This window comes from Paroedura picta, chromosome 6 (genome assembly GCF_049243985.1).
Source record: "Paroedura picta isolate Pp20150507F chromosome 6, Ppicta_v3.0, whole genome shotgun sequence".
In the NCBI taxonomy this organism is placed as follows: Eukaryota; Metazoa; Chordata; class Lepidosauria; order Squamata; family Gekkonidae; genus Paroedura; species Paroedura picta.
This window is the reverse complement of record NC_135374.1, coordinates 26,681,552-26,703,203: the sequence shown is the minus strand read 5'-3', so window position 1 is coordinate 26,703,203 and position 21,652 is coordinate 26,681,552. Positions and strand designations below refer to the sequence as shown.

At 38.8% G+C, this 21,652-nt stretch overlaps 1 protein-coding gene and 1 long non-coding RNA gene across 13 annotated transcripts in view; one reads left to right on the top strand and one right to left on the bottom strand.

Moving 5' to 3' along the window:
* NBEA (neurobeachin) overlaps positions 1–21,652 on the bottom strand; it is a 438,607-nt gene that overhangs the window by 270,548 nt on the left and 146,407 nt on the right. For all 12 annotated transcript variants that reach the window (XM_077341872.1, XM_077341873.1, XM_077341876.1 and 9 more), the window contains one exon: positions 13,796–13,857. In XM_077341872.1, coding sequence (XP_077197987.1) covers positions 13,796–13,857 — 62 coding nt within the window. The remainder of the gene's footprint in view (positions 1–13,795; positions 13,858–21,652) is intronic.
* LOC143839623 (uncharacterized) overlaps positions 12,339–21,652 on the top strand; it is a 116,025-nt gene continuing 106,711 nt past the window's right edge. Inside the window, exon 1 of the long non-coding RNA XR_013231802.1 lies at positions 12,339–12,799. This is a non-coding gene — a long non-coding RNA (uncharacterized LOC143839623). The remainder of the gene's footprint in view (positions 12,800–21,652) is intronic.

The following is a 21,652-nucleotide window of genomic DNA, read 5'->3' as shown; positions in this document are numbered from 1 at the left end:
TAAGAAGCTTCCCGGGCCGCAAGCTTGCGGCCTAGGAAGTTTTTTACTGCGGGGGGGGCGGGGAGAGGGAGCCGCGGCCCGGCACCGGGCCACGGCCCGCAGGTTGGGGACCACTGTTATAAAGTACCTTGTGTATTTTCTTCTCAAGAACACTGAGCTAGCGTAGCACCCCTTTCAAGGCAATTACCTGTTTATTCAGTTTATATCACATATGGAATGCTAAATTTTTGAGTCCCGATTCATCACTGGGTTTTAAATTTAAAATCATTCCTAGTGCTTCTTTACTATGCTATTTTCCATTTATTTATTTACTTCATTTATACTTTCTTTCTCCCCAATGAGAACCTGAAGAGGCTTATATCATTCTCTTCAAAAACATCTGCGCTTCAGAGTATGTGACATGCCCAAGATCATTCAGTGAGCTTCAATGGCAGAGTGGAGATTAGGACCACAGTTTCCCAGATCCTAGTCCAATACTTAAACCACTATGCCACACTGGCTATCATACTAATATGTTGTTGTGGTTAGGTGCGAAGTCGTGTCCGACCTGTCGCGATCCCATGGACAATGATCCTCCAGGCCTTCCTGTCCTCTACCATTCCCCGGAGTCTATTTAAATTTGCACCGGCTGCTTCAGTGACTGCATCCAACCACCTCATTCTCTGTCATCCCCTTCTTCTTTTGCCCTCGATTGCTTCCAGCATTAGGCTCTTCTCCAGGGAGTCCTTCCTTCTCATGAGGTGGCCAAAGTATTTACTAATATAAAGTTGCTGAAAAGCAGCATTATAAACTTTCTCATAAAATGTTGATTACAAATAAGTTTTGTTTCCATTCTGGTGTTCCTAAAATGTTCCTTATTTTGAAGATTTTGTACAAAGTAGAACATGGGCTGTAGTAATTTCTTGTAGTGTTCCAACCCAAAAATTTAAATTGGGACAATCTTATTACATTGCCATTTTGTGTTTCAGAGGCAACATGAAGTAGTTTAAACACATGCTGTCTGAACTCAGTTAATTCATATTTATATATTGAAAAAGGAAAGCCTTTTCTAACCCCCCTGGGATTGCCTTAGCTGCCCTTACACCACAATCTAACTCTCCCTCATGTCACCATCCTAGTCATTCATCAATTTCTGACATCTTCCCCTATCCAGTCTTGTCTACCCATTGTAAAGTTCAAGCCCTCCAGACAGAGACGGCAACATCTCAGCATTCTATGAAGTATCTAGTACATAGGCAAAAAATAAATGTGATGTATAAGGTGAGCAAAAGCTACAGCTTCATTTGGAAGCTTTCCCAGTCTCCTACCGCCCTCCAGGAAGAAATTGTAGGAGGAACAGAGATCATCAACACATCACTTCTTCTCCACAAAGCCCCTCACCAATTCTGGCTTGCAGACAGTTGCTGCATCATCAGGGGAAAAATATTTGCGGGGGGGGGGGGGGGCAGATATATCACTGAATACACCTTTTCTGCTCATTTACTCTCTAGCAACTGAGGATAAAATTAATCCCTATGCAGATTAAAAAAACACACCATGTGCAGATTCTACAGATTAAAATCAAAGTCCAAGAGTCTCAGCATGTTACATTCAGGGGAGAGCCTGATGATTTCACTCTAGCCAGATGGGATACACTCTGGGATGCACAAATACAATCTTAATCAATCAGGGCAAGAGACAAGAGCAAGGTCAGCAAAGCTGCCCAGAGTCAGGGAGCCAACAGTTCAGTACAAAGGCTTATGGAACAGGAAGTCCTGGAGTCCAGTGCCCAAACTTTGGAAGCCAGAGCAGGAGATGGGGGTCTGAGTTTCTAGCTGCAATAGCAGGGTACAAGGTAGCAATCTGTTTGCTAAGTGGGTCAGCTCACAGAGGGCATGGTGAGCAAGATTATTTCCACATTGAGTCTTGTTCAATGACTCATTAGCTGACTCATCCCTTCAAGTCCAGGTGTTCCTTCTTACTGCAGTTTCCATCGTCCTCCTTTGACTTTCTACCAGCTTATCATTCCTACTCCTGTAATGACTCTGCTACAGGAATTAGCTTTGATCGCTCATGTGCAATTGAATGAGAGCTTTTTCATCTTTCACAGACTGCCATGCACTCTGTCTTCCGTGCTCTGCTAATCCAGGAGAAGCTGGTGGTGACTAATGCTCTGAGCTTTGTCCCATTTCTTCCATCTCCTGCCAGAGTGAGCAGTCTGGCTGAGAAGCGTATTTGCTTCTTGATGCTTCTTTCACTGGATCTGCTTCTAGATCCACAGACAATTTAACAATTTTCTTTTAATTCCATGAAGTGAAATAGAAATCCTATTTAAATTCATATTGTTTTAGAGTACAAAGATTGTGGGGAATCTGGCACAGATACATTGAAACAGGACTTCCTCTCCCATTACATATAGATAGCATATGTAATGATTGAGGATGTCTTGTTTCAATGCATCTGTGCCAGATTTAAATTGCTACCAAGGTTGCTTCCATACCAAACTTTGTTCAATGTGTGCCTATTATCTGCCTCATCTGTGTCATGTTTCATAGCAATTCTTCCCCAAGGCAAAATCAGAGTCCTGGAGGAAACTCAGTAGTTTATTGAGGAGACTACAAATGCCTGCATAGGACACTTTTGTGCTAAACCTATACAAAAGTCTGGAACAGCCAGCCCCCCCCCCCCGGGACATTTGTTCCCAGCCTGTGATCTTACAGGATGCACCACCTTATCATTAAAGGATATGCATAGTTTACAGCTTGACTCCAAGGGGCAGGAAGGGGACAGCCATAACATTCAGAACGCAATAGAAGGCCAGATTGCTCCAAGAGCCTGAGAAAAGGGGAGGGAGGACTTGAGGGAGTAAGCACCAAGAGGAACCTGGAACTCTGGCCACAACAACTAGCCCAGAGATGAACATGGCAATTAGTTCATTCATCCCTTATCCTCCAGGTGCAAGCCCTATGTCTTTCTACCAGCTTTTAGTTCCTGTTCCAGGAATTAACTCTGATCACTGTTGTACAATTAAATGGATACTTATGTATTTCTCTCAGGCTGGCACTCTCTCTGTCTTCTGCATTCTGCAGGCAGGAGAAGCAGGCAGTGACTGATGCTGTGATCTCTGTCCCATTTCTTTCAACTACTACCAGAATGAGCAGCCTGGCTGGAAAGCATTCTTGCTTCCTGATCTTCTTTCACTGGACCTGCTTCTAGACCCAGCTGTTCATGAACAGAGACCTGATTCTTCCATTTCCTCATCCTCAGAACAGGAAGCCCATGAAACAGCACATTTTGGAACCCAATTAGCTACATTATTAGTCTGAACAGTTTTCTTTTAATTCTCATTATACTATGAAGTGAAATAGAAATCCTATTTAAATTCATATTGTTGTAGCTGAAAGGATGGTCAGGAAATACTCCAGCTCCATACAAACATTTCCATAGCAAAATACCAATGGGCCTTCTCAAGAGCAAGTTTTAACTCATTCCTCAAGCTTTCCTCAAGGGCAGGTTTCTCAGTCATCCACCAGAGCTAAGTTTATGTCCTTGAGATACTGCCCAACCTGAGACAATTTCACATATTTTATTATATTGTCCCTTTTATGAAAGCATTTGAAAATATCCTACCTTTACTATCCCATTATACTAGACATTCATCTTTGTCCTCTCATAATAGTGACACTCTAGTTAAAATTTTGCTAAAGGATAAAGACCCACTAATTTTAACATGGTAGAAAGATTCCTTTACATTTCTACCAGAATAAGAGCTAAAAGAATGTCCAAAAGATAGTAATGGATAGGTAAATGCCATCTTTTCACTTGGGTTAATGGACTGGTTCAAGAAGACTCCTTGTTTCCTTGTCTCTGTAGTTAACTCCTCTGAGGTTTCTTCCCCCTTCTTCTTTACATGTTATAACCCTTTTGTTTTTCCTTACCCACAATAACTTTATATTTGTTCCCGACAATTAATTGTTTTAACATTGTTTTACTATTTCAATATTTTCATGTAGCAACATTCTTGTATTTTTTCATGACACCTTATGTATTAACTTCTACTATTAATTGTTATAGTTTTCTGCAGATATCATTTATATGGGTCAATTGACTGAATAAACATGCAACTACTACTATATTGTTGCAGATTATAGAGATTTATTTATTTATTTAGATTTTTATACCGCCCAGAGTGTGGAGAATCTGGCTGAGAGACACTGAAACAAGTCTTCCTCAACCATTAAATATAGGCTGAGAGATGTAATACATGTGTAGCTGTTGAGGAAGTTTGGTTTCAATGTATCTGAAGAAGTGGGCATGCACACGAAAGCCTGTTTATACCCAGGCTTAAACTTTGTTGGTCTTAAAGGTGCCACTGTACTCAAGCTTAGTTCTTTTGCTTCAGACCAACATGGTTACCCACCTGAATCTATCTTAAAGGAAGATCGCTAAGGTAGGAATTGTATGTAAATAACAAATAAAGCTAATTTTAAAGAACAGATCAGCAGCATAGGTCTTGAGACAGTGAAAAGAGAAGCCTAACTAAGGAACAAAAATTTAAGCTAGTTGTGGCTTCAAAGTATAGTTTGATTTTTCTTTAATGCTTGCAGGTACAGACTTTCACTTACTAGCCACTAGGTTGCATCCCTTTACACATACCGGATTCTACGAACATTAGCCTGCCTCTTCCCAAGAGTCAGACTAAAATGGCACAAGGTCTGCTCATCAACCGGGACAGGTCTCCGAACAGGATACTCTGCCCTCTCCCACATGCAGAGTTAAAAACCATTCTGCCGTGTTACCAGGTAGAACTACTCGTCAAAATGCCATCTTGTCAAGGCAGACCCAAATTATTACTGTACTCTCCTTGAGGAGGACCTCAACTAATTCCTTGCTATGCTTTCCTCCAACATTCCACACCATCACTGAAATGTGATTGGATGCTGGAGCAGTACTTGCATAGATTCAGCAATGCTTTTCCTTTCAGCAAAGGACAGCCTCCAGCCCATCCCAAAGCTGCTCACAGAAGAAAAAGCAGGCTGCAGGGAAGACAGAATGACTACCATGTCAGCCACCCAGGAAAAGAGCAAGGTGGCTACAGTGATATGGTGGTGGTTTACACCCCCCCCCCCTTTCTCCATAATCCATTTTCTCTCCTCTGGGCGCCTTGAGAAAAGGAGGTGAAGAATGCCCTTCCTTTCACTATGAATACCCAAGATTCAGCAGTGGTGGGGAGTGAGAATCCTACATGTACAGAATTAGAGAGTCATTTAAGAATTACTTTTTTATTTTTTATTTATTTACTATTACATTTATACCCCTAACCTTCTCTGGAGGCTCACGGTAGCTGTCAAAAAATTTAGAGTTTGGTAGTTATGTATCTGATATTAAAAGTCATATCATGGTATTATATATTTTTGGGTGGCACCCAGGACCTGTAGTAATATGGATCTTTTGGTTGATAGTAATTGCAAATGTGGCTCTCTGCAAGATGCAGCGTGAGTACCACAGCAACTCTTCCACAGAGATGCTGGAGATTCAACTTGGGACTTTATGTACCCAAGTTCTGCCACTAAGCCATAGGTTCTGCCACTAGGCCATAGGTTACTACCTTTTCATTACTACTGTACCAAACACCAAAATACAGATTTTTAAAAGAAGTTGAAAGTCAAGGTCTTTATTTCTATATTCTCTTTCACATACTGTCTTACTGTGGGACAAAATAGGTTGTGTACTTAGCATACCGGGAAGTTTGTCTGCGGGCCCATAAATGGGAACCAGACATGTAAAACATTCCCTGGATTAGCATGCCGCAATGCTCTGGTGAGCTGACACAGGTACCCTAACATGTGCAAATGCTTAGATCACCACCTGCTAGCTAGGTGCCAAGTTCGCAGGCTAGGAAGATATTTGACCTCTTCAAATAATTAAACAAAATTTGGGGTATCGTATAACCTATAATCTCCAGGATTCAAGTTGAATGTATTGTTGTCCCCTTTTTCCAAGCAATGCCCTGCTTTTTGTAAGAATAATACTGGAATTTGGATTAGGGATTCAGAAGCTTTTCCATCTAAAGCCATATAAACTCACTGGTTGGATTATATTCATTGTTTTGGTGAATTGTGTACAGTGTTCACTAAATTATCCTGTTTGTGTTATCAAAGTGCCCCTTAGCTGCCTGGGGTTATGTAATAAAATAGTACCAAATGTCTTGCCTTTAGATGCCAAAAGGAAGACTACCCATATTATTGATCCCTGGTCTAGATATGAACCATTTTAAAGAGATTTTTCCATGACTTCTATGTTCACATCTCACTAATTGCAAACACTATTTATATATGGAAGATATTTACACTATTTAAGCATGTTTTTTTAAGTTTTGTCTATCTTTGCTGTGTGCTTTCTTCTAGCATATATAACACACCCATATATTAAAAGCTTAGATTAGATGTAAAAGGAGTTCAGTTATGTTCTCCTCCCTAGGAGCATCTCATTGGGACTATTATCTGTTAACTATAAAGCAATATTTTTTCTAGTTTCAAGACTAATCAGCCCCAAAGCAGTGCCTCTAGGATGATCTCATTCATTCATCACATAATGTCTGAAAGTAAATATGTTATTAAGGAAAGGTGATATGGACAGGGTATTCCCTTTATCCAAATGGCCCTTTATCCAAAAGCCTTTATTTTAAAAAAAACCTTTTGGATTATATTGCCATAATGTATAAATACCCTTTAGTTAATCAACAGAATAAGTCAAATGTTCCTGGGGGAAGGGGGAAGTGAAAAATATTTAAGACAGGTAACTATCATATGTGCTTTGGAATTTCAATTCAAGTAACAAATTCACTGATGCTACATATTTATTTAATATCTATTTATATTATCACTCTTGAATTTAAAACAAAATCACTGACAACAGATAGGGCATAACAAGGTGAAACTGGTTTCAAAAGCTTTATATATATATTATATAAAGGTGAAGAGTCACACAAGACAACATAATTCAGTTCCTGAATATATCAGTACTCCAAAGTTTTTATAACAATCTGGAAATAGTTAGAAGCTATTGTAGTTCTTAAAGAAGAGAAAGGAAATATTGCTGAAAACCAAATCTGCTCTGTATCAAAGAAGAAAGTATACTAAAAGAGAAAATCAAACTTTAAGAAAGCTTCATGGTTTATTTGAGAATGCTGCCTTACTATAAAGCAGAATCTCAGGAACAAAGAATAGTTAATAAAGGACAGATCTCATCAAAAACAATGTCTTAATCCCACTCCATCAGTTACCCCACCCCTGAACATTAACTTCATTCAAATTCATTGACCATGTCATTGCATATAAATTCTCTATTAAAATATGCTGGAGCCATAGACATATATTTTAAAAATCAATCTAATTTTTATCTCAGATTGATATTTGTACAGTCCTATCGCATATGATGGAAAGCTACTAAAAAGGGACAATACCAACCAAAATGCAAAGAAACAACAGCCGTTTCTCAATGCCAAATATTGCAGAAATCCTATAGGAGTTTCCATATCCTTGAAACACATTTTTTTACAAAGTCTAAATTCCTCTGAGGGTACAGACTTGATTGCATATCCTTCAGAGTCTAAAAACCTGCCCATATGAACACAATTATCCATGACATGTACCTTCAGACGTTTGTAATGTGATATTTCATGTAAATTTAGACCATACCTTGGACATGAGCCGCTGGCAATGTTAAGTTTATTCAGGAGCTCAGATAAGAAAAAAAATTCTGACATCCTTGCTAATCTGTAGTCGTTAACATGGAATTTCCAACATAAAGAGCATAAAAGCATCTAATTTGCTGTAGCAAATGAAAGGAAAACAAACTTTGCATTTCCCTTTCCTTTTTCAATGTCTACTGTTACTCTGGTTTATGCAAACAAAATCTTTTCAAAAGCTTTCTCAAATCATCTACCTTTTTGAAGATACACACTTCAAATTCCTACAACAGACTGGAAAATGTAATTAATTTTGAGACACTCAATCAAAACTGGTCATATTTCAAGCAATGCTTAATTTCTGTATCACAAAATGCAAGATGAAAACTCCTAACAAGGACTGGAAATGGATATTATAAAAGCCGGGGTAATATTGGATACCAAAGTATTTTTTTTAAAACATGTTGCGTTTGCTTGATTATAATCTGATTTGATTCAAAGCTGTGCATTTTCATAGTTTTTACCATCCAGTCATATTGTGTGTATTAAGTGCCATCAAGTCATTACGGACTTACAGTGACCCCATGAATGAATGTCCATCAAAATGTCCTATCATTAACATCCTGGTTTCGGTCTTACAAACTGAAGGCTGTGTCTTCCTTGATTGAATCTACCAATCACATGTTGGATCTTCCTCTTTTCCTGCTGCCTTCAACTTTTGCCACGGCACTGATAAAACTATTCTGACCGGGCAGTGATATCAGGGCTCTCTCAGCCGCACCCACCCCACAGGGTGTCTGTTGTGAGGAGAGGAATGGGAAGGCGACTGTAAGCCGCTTTGAGCCTCCTTCAGGTAGGGAAAAGCAGCATATAAGAACCAACTCTTCTTATTATTATTCTTTTCCTGCTTCCTTATTGTCTTTTCCAGTGACTTATGTCTTCTCATAATGTATTATTTCCTCATTTTCCTCATTTGAGTTTCCAGGGAGAGTTCCAGCTTGATTTGTACCCACTTGTGTATTTTTGGGGCAGTCCATGGTTTCCATAAGACTCTCCTCCAACCTCACATTTCAAAAGAATCATAGGTGGAGAGATGTCATCATCACAGGCCTTAACCTGTAGAATTCCATAGGAGTCAATTCTCTCCCCAATGTTATTTAACATCTAGATGTGTCCTATGGCAGATTGTCAGGAGGTTTGGAGTGGGGTGCCATCAATATGAAGACAACACACTACTCTACCTCTTTATTTGAGGAGTGACTGGTAGCTGGAATTCTGGTATTGGCATCCTGTCTATATTCAGTGATGAAATGGCTAGTTGAGGGTTGGTTGAAGCTAATACAAGACAGAGATTATGGATGCTTGGGGTGACTACTTGTACCTTAATAGGATCAATATTTCTACAGTTTCAGGAGCAGGGCTTGATTCTTTGCTTTCCATGGACAAATATGGGTTATCGGTGACAAAGACTGAATTTTACCTTCTAAGCCATGCCCACCAACTAGCTCCCTATCTGTGTCAGGAAGACTTTGCCATGGTAATTCATTAATAGTCATCTCAAGACTAGACTACTGTAATGTGCTCTGTGCAAAGCTACTTTTGAGGATGCTTTCAAAGCTGCAAGTCGTCCAGAATGCAGCTGCCAGATTGCTGGCAGGAGTGTCCTGGTCTGCACATATAAGTTATCCCATCGCAGTTGCTCTGCCTCCCAATTATTTATTTTAAGGTAAAGGTAAAGGTATCCCCTGTGCAAGCACCGAGTCATGTCTGACCCTTGGGGTGACGCCCTCTAGCGTTTTCATGGCAGACTCAATACGGGGTGGTTTGCCAGTGCCTTCCCCAGTCATTACCGTTTACCCCCCAGCAAGCTGGGTACTCATTTTACCGACCTCGGAAGGATGGAAGGCTGAGTTGACCTTGAGCCGGCTGCTGGGATTGAACTCCCAGCCTCATGGGCAAAGCTTTCAGACGGCTGCCTTTCCACTCTGCGCCACAAGAGGCTCTTGTATTTATTTTATTTATTTGTTTATTTAGATTTTTATACCGCCCTTCCTTATGGCTCTGGGCGGTTAGTTTCTTGTGCCAATTTAAAGTGTTGGTACTTACCTATAAAGCCCTAAGCAGCCTGGGATTCTCATATCTTTGGGACTGCCTCTCCCGGAATGATCCTCCCTATTATCTCTGATCTTTCTCTGATCTTTATCTCGGCATTTATTGAATGTCCCTCGTCCACAAACTGCCCACGTTGTGTTAACAATGACAAGGGCCTTTTCAGTAGTGGCTCCTGTCCTGTGAAACCAGTTGTCCCTAGGCTCTGCAGCATATGTAAAGTTACTCTTTTTCAGTAGGCCTTTGGCTGATTGTGATCCACCAGACAGCTGGAAAGCTGTGTCTTCACCATCCATGCATTCTACTCTGCTTGACAGGGGTTAGATTTTAATGGTAATAGATTTTAACCATTTTATATTGTTAAAGATAATTTATTATATTGTTGCATTGTTTTTATTGGTGTATCTTATATGCTGTTAATCACCTTGGATCTCATTTGGGGGAAAGGGAGAGGGATATAAATTTGATAAATAAATAAAGGCAGGTGTTCTGCTGGGGAGTGCTCCCTCCTCCCTAGTAGCTCCTGCCTTCCTAACAGAATTCCCAATTCTGATGTTATCAGAATCCAAAAATATATTGTGAAGAAGAGTATCAGAATATTTCTAATCCTGTCCCTGAAATATTGGGCATTTTAACAAGTTGGTAATATCTGACTGCTCATCCCTAGTAAAGATCCCTAGTAAAGATACAAAATATAAATACAGTCAAGGGCATCAATGAAATCACAGAAAAGAACACAATCCAATTTTTAAAAGTAAATTCTTGCAACAGTGGCTGCTTATAAACTTCTGCCAAAGCATACCAAAAATCTGGAAAGACAGTTTGAGGATCTTCTGAGGGGGAGGGGGGAGAAATTTTGTTGTTTTAATGCTTGGAAATTTTAGATCGCTATTTTGTATGATGTGAAAAAGGATAAGGCATATGATACATAGCAGAAATCTTAGCCTGAGGTATAGTGGATATTGCAGGAGTAGGACTGTCACATAAGGAGAATGAGATGGTGAGTTGTAAAGTATTGGGACTGATGTATTTAGAAGCCAAGGAAGCTTTTAGGACTTGGGTGTCAGTGATCTGATAACCATATTTGTATTTAAAAGGCAGCCATATAGAGTAGCGATCCCCAACCTGTGGGCCGCGGACCACATGTGGTCCTTTGACTAATTGGAGGTGGGCCCCGAAGGATGCCTTCTCCCCCCCCCTGGCCCTTTACTTCATTCCCCCCGGCCCTTTACAACACAATTCGGGTGTCATTGTCTCCCATCACTCCCAGATGGGACTATCTCGTTGCAGAGAAACAAGCTCAGGGTTCCCATTGATTTATCATTGTCATTAGTTAAAAATTCCATGAAAATAAAATGTTCCTTATGTTCATTGTTGTGGCATGTCTGTATCTTTTTTTGAAGGGATGTTTAAACATTACCATAGCGATCAGAGAGCATTAGGGCAGTGGTTGAGACTAGAGGAGTAAACTACCCCCCCTCCGGGCCTCAGTAAAAGGCGTTGAGTGGTCCCCGGTGATAAAAAGGTTGGGGACCACTGATATAGAGGATGGAGCAGAGTTGTTCTCTCTTGCGCCAGAGGGACAGACCAGAACCAATGGGATGAAACTGATTCAAAAGAAATTCCGTCTAAACTTCCAGAAGAAGTTCCTGACAGCTAGAGCAGTTTCTCAGTGGAGCAGGGTTCCTTAGGAGGTGGTGGGTTCTCCATCTTTGGAAATGTTTAAATAGAGTCTGGATAGGCATCTGACAGAGAGGCTGATTCTGTGAAGGTTCAAGGGGGTGGCAGGTTACAGTGGATGAGCAATAGGGTTGTGAGTGTCCTGCATTGTGCATGGGGTTGGACTAGATGACCCAGGAAATCCCTTCCATCTCTGTTATTCTATTATTGTAGTAGGAATTTGGGATCACAACTGAGGAGATTCTGGAGATGGTATCCTGGCTTCTGTAGTTTATTTTAGATATTCGTTATAGTTATTTTGCATGTTATGACATTTGGATTTTAATATTATTATGTTTCATTCCTTAGGAAAGGGTATAATTCAAATAAATTAACAGTATACTAATCAATACAGAAGTAATTAACAAGAATGCATTCACTAAACATTATACTGAAGGAGATAGTAAACTTGGTAAAAACAAAAACACATATTTCTGATTCTTCCAGTAAATGCAATATGCTAGATTGCCTTATCCCTCTATACTACATTATGTTTTTGAAATGGCAAAGTTAATTAGAAGGGAAAACCCATGAGAGGCTTCTGAAGTATCACACTTGGATTGTTTAAAGTGTCAAGTTCAGAAACTAAAAGGCTGAAAGTCTGGAATTGTTTTTCGTTGAGTAAGTCAATGTTATTTTTGTCAACTTACGAACAAAACATCTGCTTTCACGTTTCAGAGGGGACAGTAAAGGGGAAAGTGAATTACTTATCAATCAACCTAACTTTACCTTTCTAAAATGTAACAGAATGTAGCTGTATTTGTTGCATAGCTTCACTCTGATATCTAAAGGCGGGGGAGGGGGAGCAGAAGAGCTTAAATTTCTCACTCTTCCCCTCAATCAATATTTGAGGCCAGTTACATCTCTAGAGCCCTTAATGGCAGGAATTCCTGGAGCCAGCAAATGAGTAATGTTAAACCTATGATTAGATGATGAGGCCATCAAAACACACTAAACCCTAATGCTGCATTCTATTTTATCCTTGTGAACTGCAGTTAAAGTGAAGGGCATAGTAGAAGGTATTTAGAAGTTCTTCTTGCCCTAGGAAAAATGCAGCGGCTTTAATGGATGCTTCAGAATTCCTCTTGAACCCAGGACTTAACCATTAGTTAACAATTTTTTCAAGCTGTCTCCAGGAGTTTTTTTAGCTCAACCTCCTCATAAGGATTCCTGCCAAGGACATATTTTCTTTAGGCTTTCCCTTGCCAATAACCATTCTGTGTTACAACAACAAAAAGACCTAATTATTTCCTTGTGGGATCCAAATCGAAGAAATACAGCCTGCAGACCAGCAGACAGCAGGTAAGCCAAGAAAATACCCCAAACTAATTGTAATTAATACTGGCTTTAAACTACAAACTGTTTAAACTAGTTTGTGCCTACAAACTGTGATTACAAAGTAAAAGGAAAACCAGAATTCAGTCTACAGAGAAATTAATACAAAATGTGCAATTAAGAGTAATACTTCATATTGACAAGAAACGCTACTTCTTATGTGAAATTGTTCTGAGGAATACATCTTCATTACAGAAAAAGGGTAATAGAAAAGCAGATATTAGACTAATATTTAGAACTAAATATGTTTAATGGATTAAAAAGACCACAAAATGTTTTATCCATAAATATTTTACGAAGTTTAGATTTATTGTCAATTTACAATGACAACAAAATCTCACACCCAGCTTTCTGACCCTAAATCCCCCTTATACATGGCATTTTATGCTCACACTACAATGCTCATTTATCACCTTTAACTAAACATTCTCCTGCTGCCTTTCTTAGCTCATCCAGGATGCAGCAGCCCTCTATTGTAGCCCACATTAACTCACATTATGAATGTCATACATTGTCATATGTTGCAGCAACCCTAACTGGCTTGCAAAGCAATGTTTTTTAACAGATGTGAGTGAGGGGGAGGGAGAAACATTCTAGAAAAAGCCAAATAATTAACAGCCCGTTAACAAGATTTTAAAAGGCTAAATTAAAGATGGTTAAATGGTTTTAGCTTACCCAGTTATTAATTCTATTTTATTAAAATTCTAATAATTGTAAATGGCGAAGGTTTTACACACCATGAACAGCATATGACGGTATCTCTGTTCTACAAATGTTGGTATATATAAAAGTTTCTTTGCATTTCAGTGTGCCAGATCAGTTGTTGTAGTTAACACAGAGTAATGCTTAGCAGTTACATAGAGTAATATAGTAACATAGAGTAATGCTTAAGCAGTTACTTAAGTATCCAACAAAATGAACAAATTAAAAATGCATTACTGCTAAATCTAGGAGACATCTTACCTGTGAACAAAGCAGCATAACAAGTTCAACTACTGAAGTGCTTGACTTCATGCAAACTAGACCTGTAATAAAAAGAAACACAAACATTACTTCTAAATCAGCCACAGTAAAGCCTAATCTTTCAAAATATGGAACTATTCAGTCAATTCAAACTCTCAAGTTGACTTCTATAAGGGTTATGTTAAAGATCCTAGCTAACAATCTTTCACAAAATTGTGTATGAGTTTTAAATCAGAAAAAAAGAGGTATAAAATGTACTAGAGCGAATCGGAAAACAAAATTCCAGGGCACATTTGTAATTTTTATAATGAACACAATACAAATATTATAATGACATAACAATATGCAATGCAATTAAGTACATTGGGGCTTCATATCAATTAAGCAAATACAAAATTGCAGCCTAGGACGCCATTGTTCTCAATCACGCATACTTAATACATTCACTGAGAAATGTTCAGTATGTTTAACGTGTTTAGCAGGATATGTTCAGTATGTTTAACATGTTTTTGGACAATGCTATCAAAAGGAATATGAAGTTTAATTAGCTTTCTGCCAAATTATAGGGAGAACAATTTAAAGGTATAGTAAAAACAGCTTGCATTCTGCAAGCACAGATCCATGTTCCAGTCTTGGACTGATTTCAGCTTTTTCACAGCAAAGAAATATTTGACTTACTTGAAGGTACATGCCCCTTTATTATGGACAAGTGTGTTTTGAGGGGATCTTATTTCAGACTTTACCAGTCTGTTTATGTAATCTGTGTATACTCTGATTCAGCATGAAAAAAGCATAATTAGTCTGTGAAACATTCATATCCACCAGTCTGAAAAACAATGAAACTTTTTGTTGCTCCATATAGGCCAAATTTTTAATCAAGAACCTCCCCCCCCCCGGTCAATGGTGTCCCGCTTTACCAATGTTAAAATCTGGTCACCTTACTTCAGATACACATTCCTGACTACTACTAAAAATCCACTATAGCTCACTGAAGTATGTGAACAGCAACAGAACTCTCATAATTTAATGTTCCATTCCCTGTATGGATTGTACTATGCTCAAGAACTGTTCCCAACATAAAGCAAATAATTTTCAAACTTTTCTACTAATATGTCTTGGACTTTATGTGTATCCAATTTCAGCTTTAGAGCTAGTAGAAATATATCTGGGATATACTTCATGCTCTAATTTTGCATCTGCATCCCTTCAGGTTTTTACTAATATTCACTAGTTTTGATCATGCGAGGGCCATTCAATGAGGTTCAAGCATTCTTGCATACATGACTTAGCAAATTCAAATATGTCATTTTGTTGTCCCAATACAGATAAAGCACCAAGCCTTTTTGATAGACTGCAAAAATATAGAGAGCCCTAAATATTTTCTCAGGGTGAGGCAGGCAACAGCCAAATACCTCTAGAAATCTTTTGCCTTGAAAACCCTATAAGGTCACCATACATCAGCTGTGACTTGATGGCAAAAAACAACAAGCATTAAACGCATATATGTATAATAGAATAATAAAGCTGTGCCAACACAGATTTACTATATTAGAATTGTTTCCATTGAGAAAAGGGATCTCAGTTATATTAAAGTATCAGATGCTTATAAATGTTTAGTTTGCTTAGTGTGAGAGACACGTGAATTGTGAATTTTAAGCAGTATATGTATAACTGAAGATAATACGATTAGGATGGGATTAACAAAGGTATGTATACTTTTCTGGAAATTAAAGCCATTCTAAAATCATGGCATACAGCTCTAATTTTTAACTACTTTTTAGAATGAGTCAAATAGGCATGACCAAAGAGCCACTGGAGACAAAAGTGCTCCTACACAGTACCATGTACATTTATTACAGGTAATGAATAAACACTCTTTTATACCCACTTTGCTAACAACCCCATCTTATTGTACTGTAATACAGAACAAGCTGTAGGAAGCCAGGAGCATTCTACTCTATCAGATTTACAAGCAGACAGTTAATTAATGAAATAAGAGGTGGATGTAAAAATCTCATTTAAAGAGACAATTGCCGTAATTGATCAGCTTCTCTCATGCTCAATTGCTAGAGAATCAAAAAGATTAATGGGACACTTATCACCTGCAAACCACATCAACTATTAGCCATCTGACAAAGAAGAGCTAAACAGACGGCAATACACTCAAAATCATTCATAACTAGGGTGATTGTAGCTACTACTGTGTGAGCTTCATTGTCTTAGTGCTCACTGACTTAGGGACGTAACTCTGCTTGTTAAACAGTTCATCATTTCGACTAATATATTTTTAAAAATTCCTTCCTTCATCTTGGACCTTTAGAAGTCCATACTTATTGCCACAGCCCTTTCCCCATTCCCTGCAATCTTATGCAGAAGGCTTCTTACAACACTAACATTTACAAGAGAAGGTATTTTCTTATATTAAGGATTAGAATAAGCCTTAAGGAAACCGTAGCATTTGTGGACACTTGGCAACATTTTGAAATCCACAGCATGGCCCAACAAAGTGATATACTGCCTGGCAATGCCATAATGACCTTTAACTGTACACAGAGATAACCTTTCCCTTTCTGTTTTTCTTCTGGGCCTCTGGAAGAACTTGAACAGGTGAAAAGTCACATTTCCCAACACAGTAATATCTTCCCTGCTCTTCCCAGTTTTCTGATGCTATCTCCTCTCTGCTAATGAAACTGTTCAGATATAAGTGGGAGACATGTGGAACATTGTTTTATACATCCTAGACACTTGATAGTCCTGCATGTATATCCCCACATCTTGGATATTTTATGCTGTGACCCTATCTCAACAATATGTTAGATGTTATAAACTTAAGATAACCAACATGATGTGGCCAAAGTATAAAAGCATCCATTTAAGAACAATGGAAACCATAAGGGGAAGGAGAGATAAAAACAGCAGCTGGCAATGCAGAATGGATACAAAATCAGAGATTCTGCAGTGCAGCTTAAAGATAAAGACATACTTAGCAATGGCCTGTAGTTTAACCAGAGCACTTGATTGAAGCTGGAGAAGGATTTATCTCTACCAATTCAAAATGAGGACATGTAGAGCGCAAAAAAACAACACCCAAAGAATGTAGTATCTGGGGGGGCCTATGAATAAACTGTAGAAAAGGATAGGTGGAAAAGAACTCGATCCAAACTCTTTTCCACAAGTAGAATGACACTTTGGGAGTGCCATTGAAGGGAGTGTGAAATTTTGTTGATATCTTCTTCTTACTGCATGCCCCTTTATTATTCTCACCATTATTCCTGGAAATCCTCCGATAAATGAGGATTTCAGGGGCACTTTCTTATCTCTTACCCTTCTTCTGAACAAAATCCAATCTTCTCACAGGCAATAACCACAGCTAAATATTTAGTGTTTGTTAAGGTGGTTTTCCAATCCTCATCTACAAAAAGAATGAAGCAGCCAACCTACTGTCAGGGGTTAGTTACAGAGATATCAGTCCTCTACTGAAAGATCGGCACTGGTTTTTGGGCTCAATTCAAAGTTCTGGTTCTTACCTTTAAGGCCCTAAAAGACTTAATGTGGTTTTTGGGCTCAATTCAAAGTTCTGGTTCTTACCTTTAAAGCCCTAAAAGACTTAATGTGGTTTTTTACAGTTTTCAACTCTGAGCAAGACTCTGAAGAGGCTGCACAGAAAATTTCCAAAAATATCGCCTAATTTTGTTACTTTGTAAAATGACCTTGTATTTTTTGCAGTGACCTTTTTATGACTGCAATAGCAGTTAGGGTCATTCGCTCAGTATGATTTCCATTCAAGTGTCTGATATACTTTTATTTTTTTAAATATGATTTGGAGCCAGATTGATTGCCAAACATCTTTGCCACAGAAAGTAGATTTTTAAACTAGCTACAACCGTAGCTTTTTTCCCCCTTAATTTTTTGGTGGCAACCAAGTCACAGTTGACTTATTGCTACCTTATAGGCTTTTCAAAGCAAGAGATATTCAGAGGTGGTTTGCCACTGCCTGCCTCTGCATAACAACCCTGGTCTTGAAGGTTTCCAGATACCATACAATAACACACAGCAGGTTTTGTTCAAAACCAGGGAAGGTTACTCAAGGCAGCCCTTTGAAAGAATCCTGATTGGTATAAGAACTTTTAACATCCAGTGATTATTCACTTGAATATAGATGTTGGTTTACCACCCTGGTGATTGAAAGATGATATAAAACATATTTTATGTATTTCTGTGCTTAATAATGACCTCTGAGGGAGACCTGCAAGGGTCAAAATGCGCTAGGTCTTAAGATATAACTAACTTATATATGTGTGACCTGTCGAAAAAGTGTCACTGTGCTGTTTTTACTGCTTTTAAAATTTTTATATATTTGAGCTCCACAAATCAAATTCAAATGAAATACATTTATATCATATAAAGTTGTAGCTTTCCCAGCTTTTTAAGGTTATCAACTCGGTTTCCAAATACTAACCAGAGCTGACCTTGCTTAGTATGCAAGGTCTGACAAGGTTGGGCTAGCCTGGACTAGCCAGTTCAGAGCTTCTTAGACATGGCAAGTAATTAATGGTTTGTCTTAACTCGTAAGGTTTTATCCTATCTGACAACATTTATGTATACATAAGATGTGTGTGTTGTCTGGCACATAATTCCATTTATGTATGATTATTAATGCCTTTACTGTCACTTTTCCCCAAATGATTTAATGTCTTCTTATTCAAACTTGTTCATTTCACATCTACTGCTCTCATGCTTACAGTATTAACAAGACTTCCGATGTCTCACTGGAACTTCTAGTACATACCAAAAAAGTCGATAAAATCAATTTTAAAAAATGCTTTATGAACCCAGATCATAGTTCGGAATTTTTTATTAATATAACCGGGGTTGGAGTCTAAAATGATGCCATCACCATTGTTGGCTAGAACAGCTGCTACTCCCTTAATGATAAAATGGCTCTCTGAAGCTCCTGCTTGAGGCAACATTCTGGTTATCTGTATGATAGCCAATGGAGCAAAAAGCAGTTCTGGAAGACTGGGAAAATAGACAGCCCATCTTCTACATCATGGGCTGGATATGAATTGGTGCCTCCTGTAGGTTCTGTTTACCAGCTAAAACATTCTCAGGATAGCAATTCACAGATTTCACTGCATCTTGTTTAACTCAGTTCTCAGTCTGAAATTCACTCCTTTGTATGGGCCAGACGTTATCATCCTTGCTAATTCACTGGTGTCAGGTCTTAAGAGATACAGTTTTCAGGAGACAAACCCTACCCTTTATGAAGCACAATGCCATAAGGGCAGGCCACACATGTGCTTTCAGGTATAAATAGAACATCCATAAATGGATTTGAATACAAAGCACTCAAGAAAATTCAATATCACTCTGAGCCAGTCAGAGTATCTGACTCTCAGGCTATAATTTGCCAATGTCTGCTTTAGGGATTCCACTCTCTCCATTGCTGTTCTAACAAAGTGAAGAAACAACGTTTCAGAAAATAATTCATCATTTGAAGGCACAAGATGGTTACAATTTGAATACTGATACTGAAAAGAATTTTTCTGATTTGCCTATTCATACAAAGTTCATTATTGATATTGACTATTATAAAGCTTTAAAAACATATACCAATGTGTTGTAACGCCGCACAATATTCTGAATTTGTTTTTGAACTCTTTGTTCCAATCTTTCTTTTTATTTTCATTTTGCTATTATTCTTTCATATTAAGTAATGGGCATAATTTTAAAAAGGCAACCAAGTCTGCATACTCACTGCCTTAAGCATAACCTATCTGTGAGAATGTACAATGACAAACTAGAAGAAATACAGTACAAGATATCAATATCCACAGTGACAAAGAGAATGGCATATTCATCCAATTCATTTATTAATCTGTAATGGAATTATTCAAGGTTGTTGGATGATATTTGGGGGGGGGTTATTACTTAATCCATGTACAACTGATTACACGTCACAAAACAGATTTCTAGGTAAAATAATACCAACAATTTAAAATAAAATCAAATGGTAACAACATAACTTTTAGATTCTATTATTCAAATATAAGAAGTTATTCAGACACCGGGTGCTAATGGTTCACTGAAACTTGCTGCTATGCACATACTGCTCTAACAACATCAGACAGATGTTCAAAACAGATTGTGCTGTGTCCAAAATAAGACGTTCCCTGCTTTACCAACTGCTCATTGCTTCCCCCTGTGTAGCAGGTCCCTAACTCTTCTATCAAACAGTATCTTTTGCCAAGAAGCTCAGACACTGTCAAGACCCTGTGCATTGCTTCCACTGGGATATAAATGTGAATGTCTATTGTGAACATCTCTTTAAACTTTCATCATTCACATTTAACTACTTTCCTTAACATGAACTGTTGACATACTTAATATAAGGTGGCACCTCCCTATTATAAACATTTCAGTTTGCGGAGATTACAAGGACACAGGAATATATGTTTATTTTTCACAATTCTTAATCATTTAGGCAATCAAAATGGGGTCCTAGGTATTGAATTACCCACTTTCCTGAGCCTTCTTCAGTGATTGCTCCACTCAGTCTGGAGACAGTTTTTTCAGAAGCAAAAGGGTATCATCTAGGATTAGGCTATTGTGTAATGGGGTAGTCCTCTGACATGAATGGGGCATGTCAGAGAACACCCAGGAAAACTCCCACCCAATTATGAGATGTGTCCCAGAAATGGAACTCTGATTCTGTTTGAGATTATTCTATCTGTTTAAATGCTGAAAGCCAATAAGATGATTTGGCTGTGCAGCAACCAGCATAGATGCAATGCCATGAGTGAAACCATAGCTAGAGAGGGCTCCCCCCTACACACACACACACACACACACACACACACACACCCTAAGTGATGAGAAAACCTGAAATAAAGTGTTTCCCCCCAAAAAAGTAAAGTAGAAATCTGGATTTGTGGGAGATCCTTTGCCCCTCTTTAATAGAGAAAATTAGGAGAGTTAAACCAGAAGAGGTTTAAAAGGAAAACCCTCAAAGAACACCACGTTGGGATGGGATTGTTTTCCCCTGCTCCCAGACAGAATACTTTAAGGACAGAAAATAAAAGATTTTTGCCTGCAGCCAGTGGAAAAGTATAACCAGTGCCACTGGTGCACCAAGGCTAAAATTAAAAATCAATCGGGCACCAGTTGGAGGAGGGGGCTTTCAATGGCAGCCAGAAATGAGCAGCCAAAGACCCACAAATAACCACTCTCACGTGGCCTCAGGAATTATTATAGAACCATAGAATCATAGGGGCCATACAGGCCATCTAGTCCAACCCCGTGCTCAACGCAGGATCAGCCCTAAGCATCCTAAAGCATCCAAGAAAAGTGTGTATCCAACCTTTGCTTGAAGACTGCCAGTGAGGGGGAGCTCACCACCTCCTTAGGCAGCCTATTCCACTGCTGAACTACTCTGACTGTGAAATTTTTTTTCCTGATATCTAGCCTATATCGTTGTACTAGTAGTTTAAACCCATTACTGCGGGTCCTCTCCTCTGCAGCCAAGGCATATATACCAAGGCATTCCCATTGAAACCAAGGGGAGCACTACTCTTGGCTAATGAGGATGCCGATCAAGCTAAATGGGTAATCACTGAAGTAGCCGTGGAAACCAAAAGACAATCCTTCCAAGCCCCATGTATGCTGGAAGAGAGATTTTTGTGTGCTCGATGTCCGTACACCTAGAAAAGGAAGTTCCACCCCTGAAAAAACCCACAAACACACACAGAATGGTAAGACCCGTATGTGGTCATGCAAGGTTGTCATGGGCCCTGTTCACAAGCCATGAACTACCCAATTTTGTGGGTTCATAGAGAACCATGGGTTGGGTCATGCCCA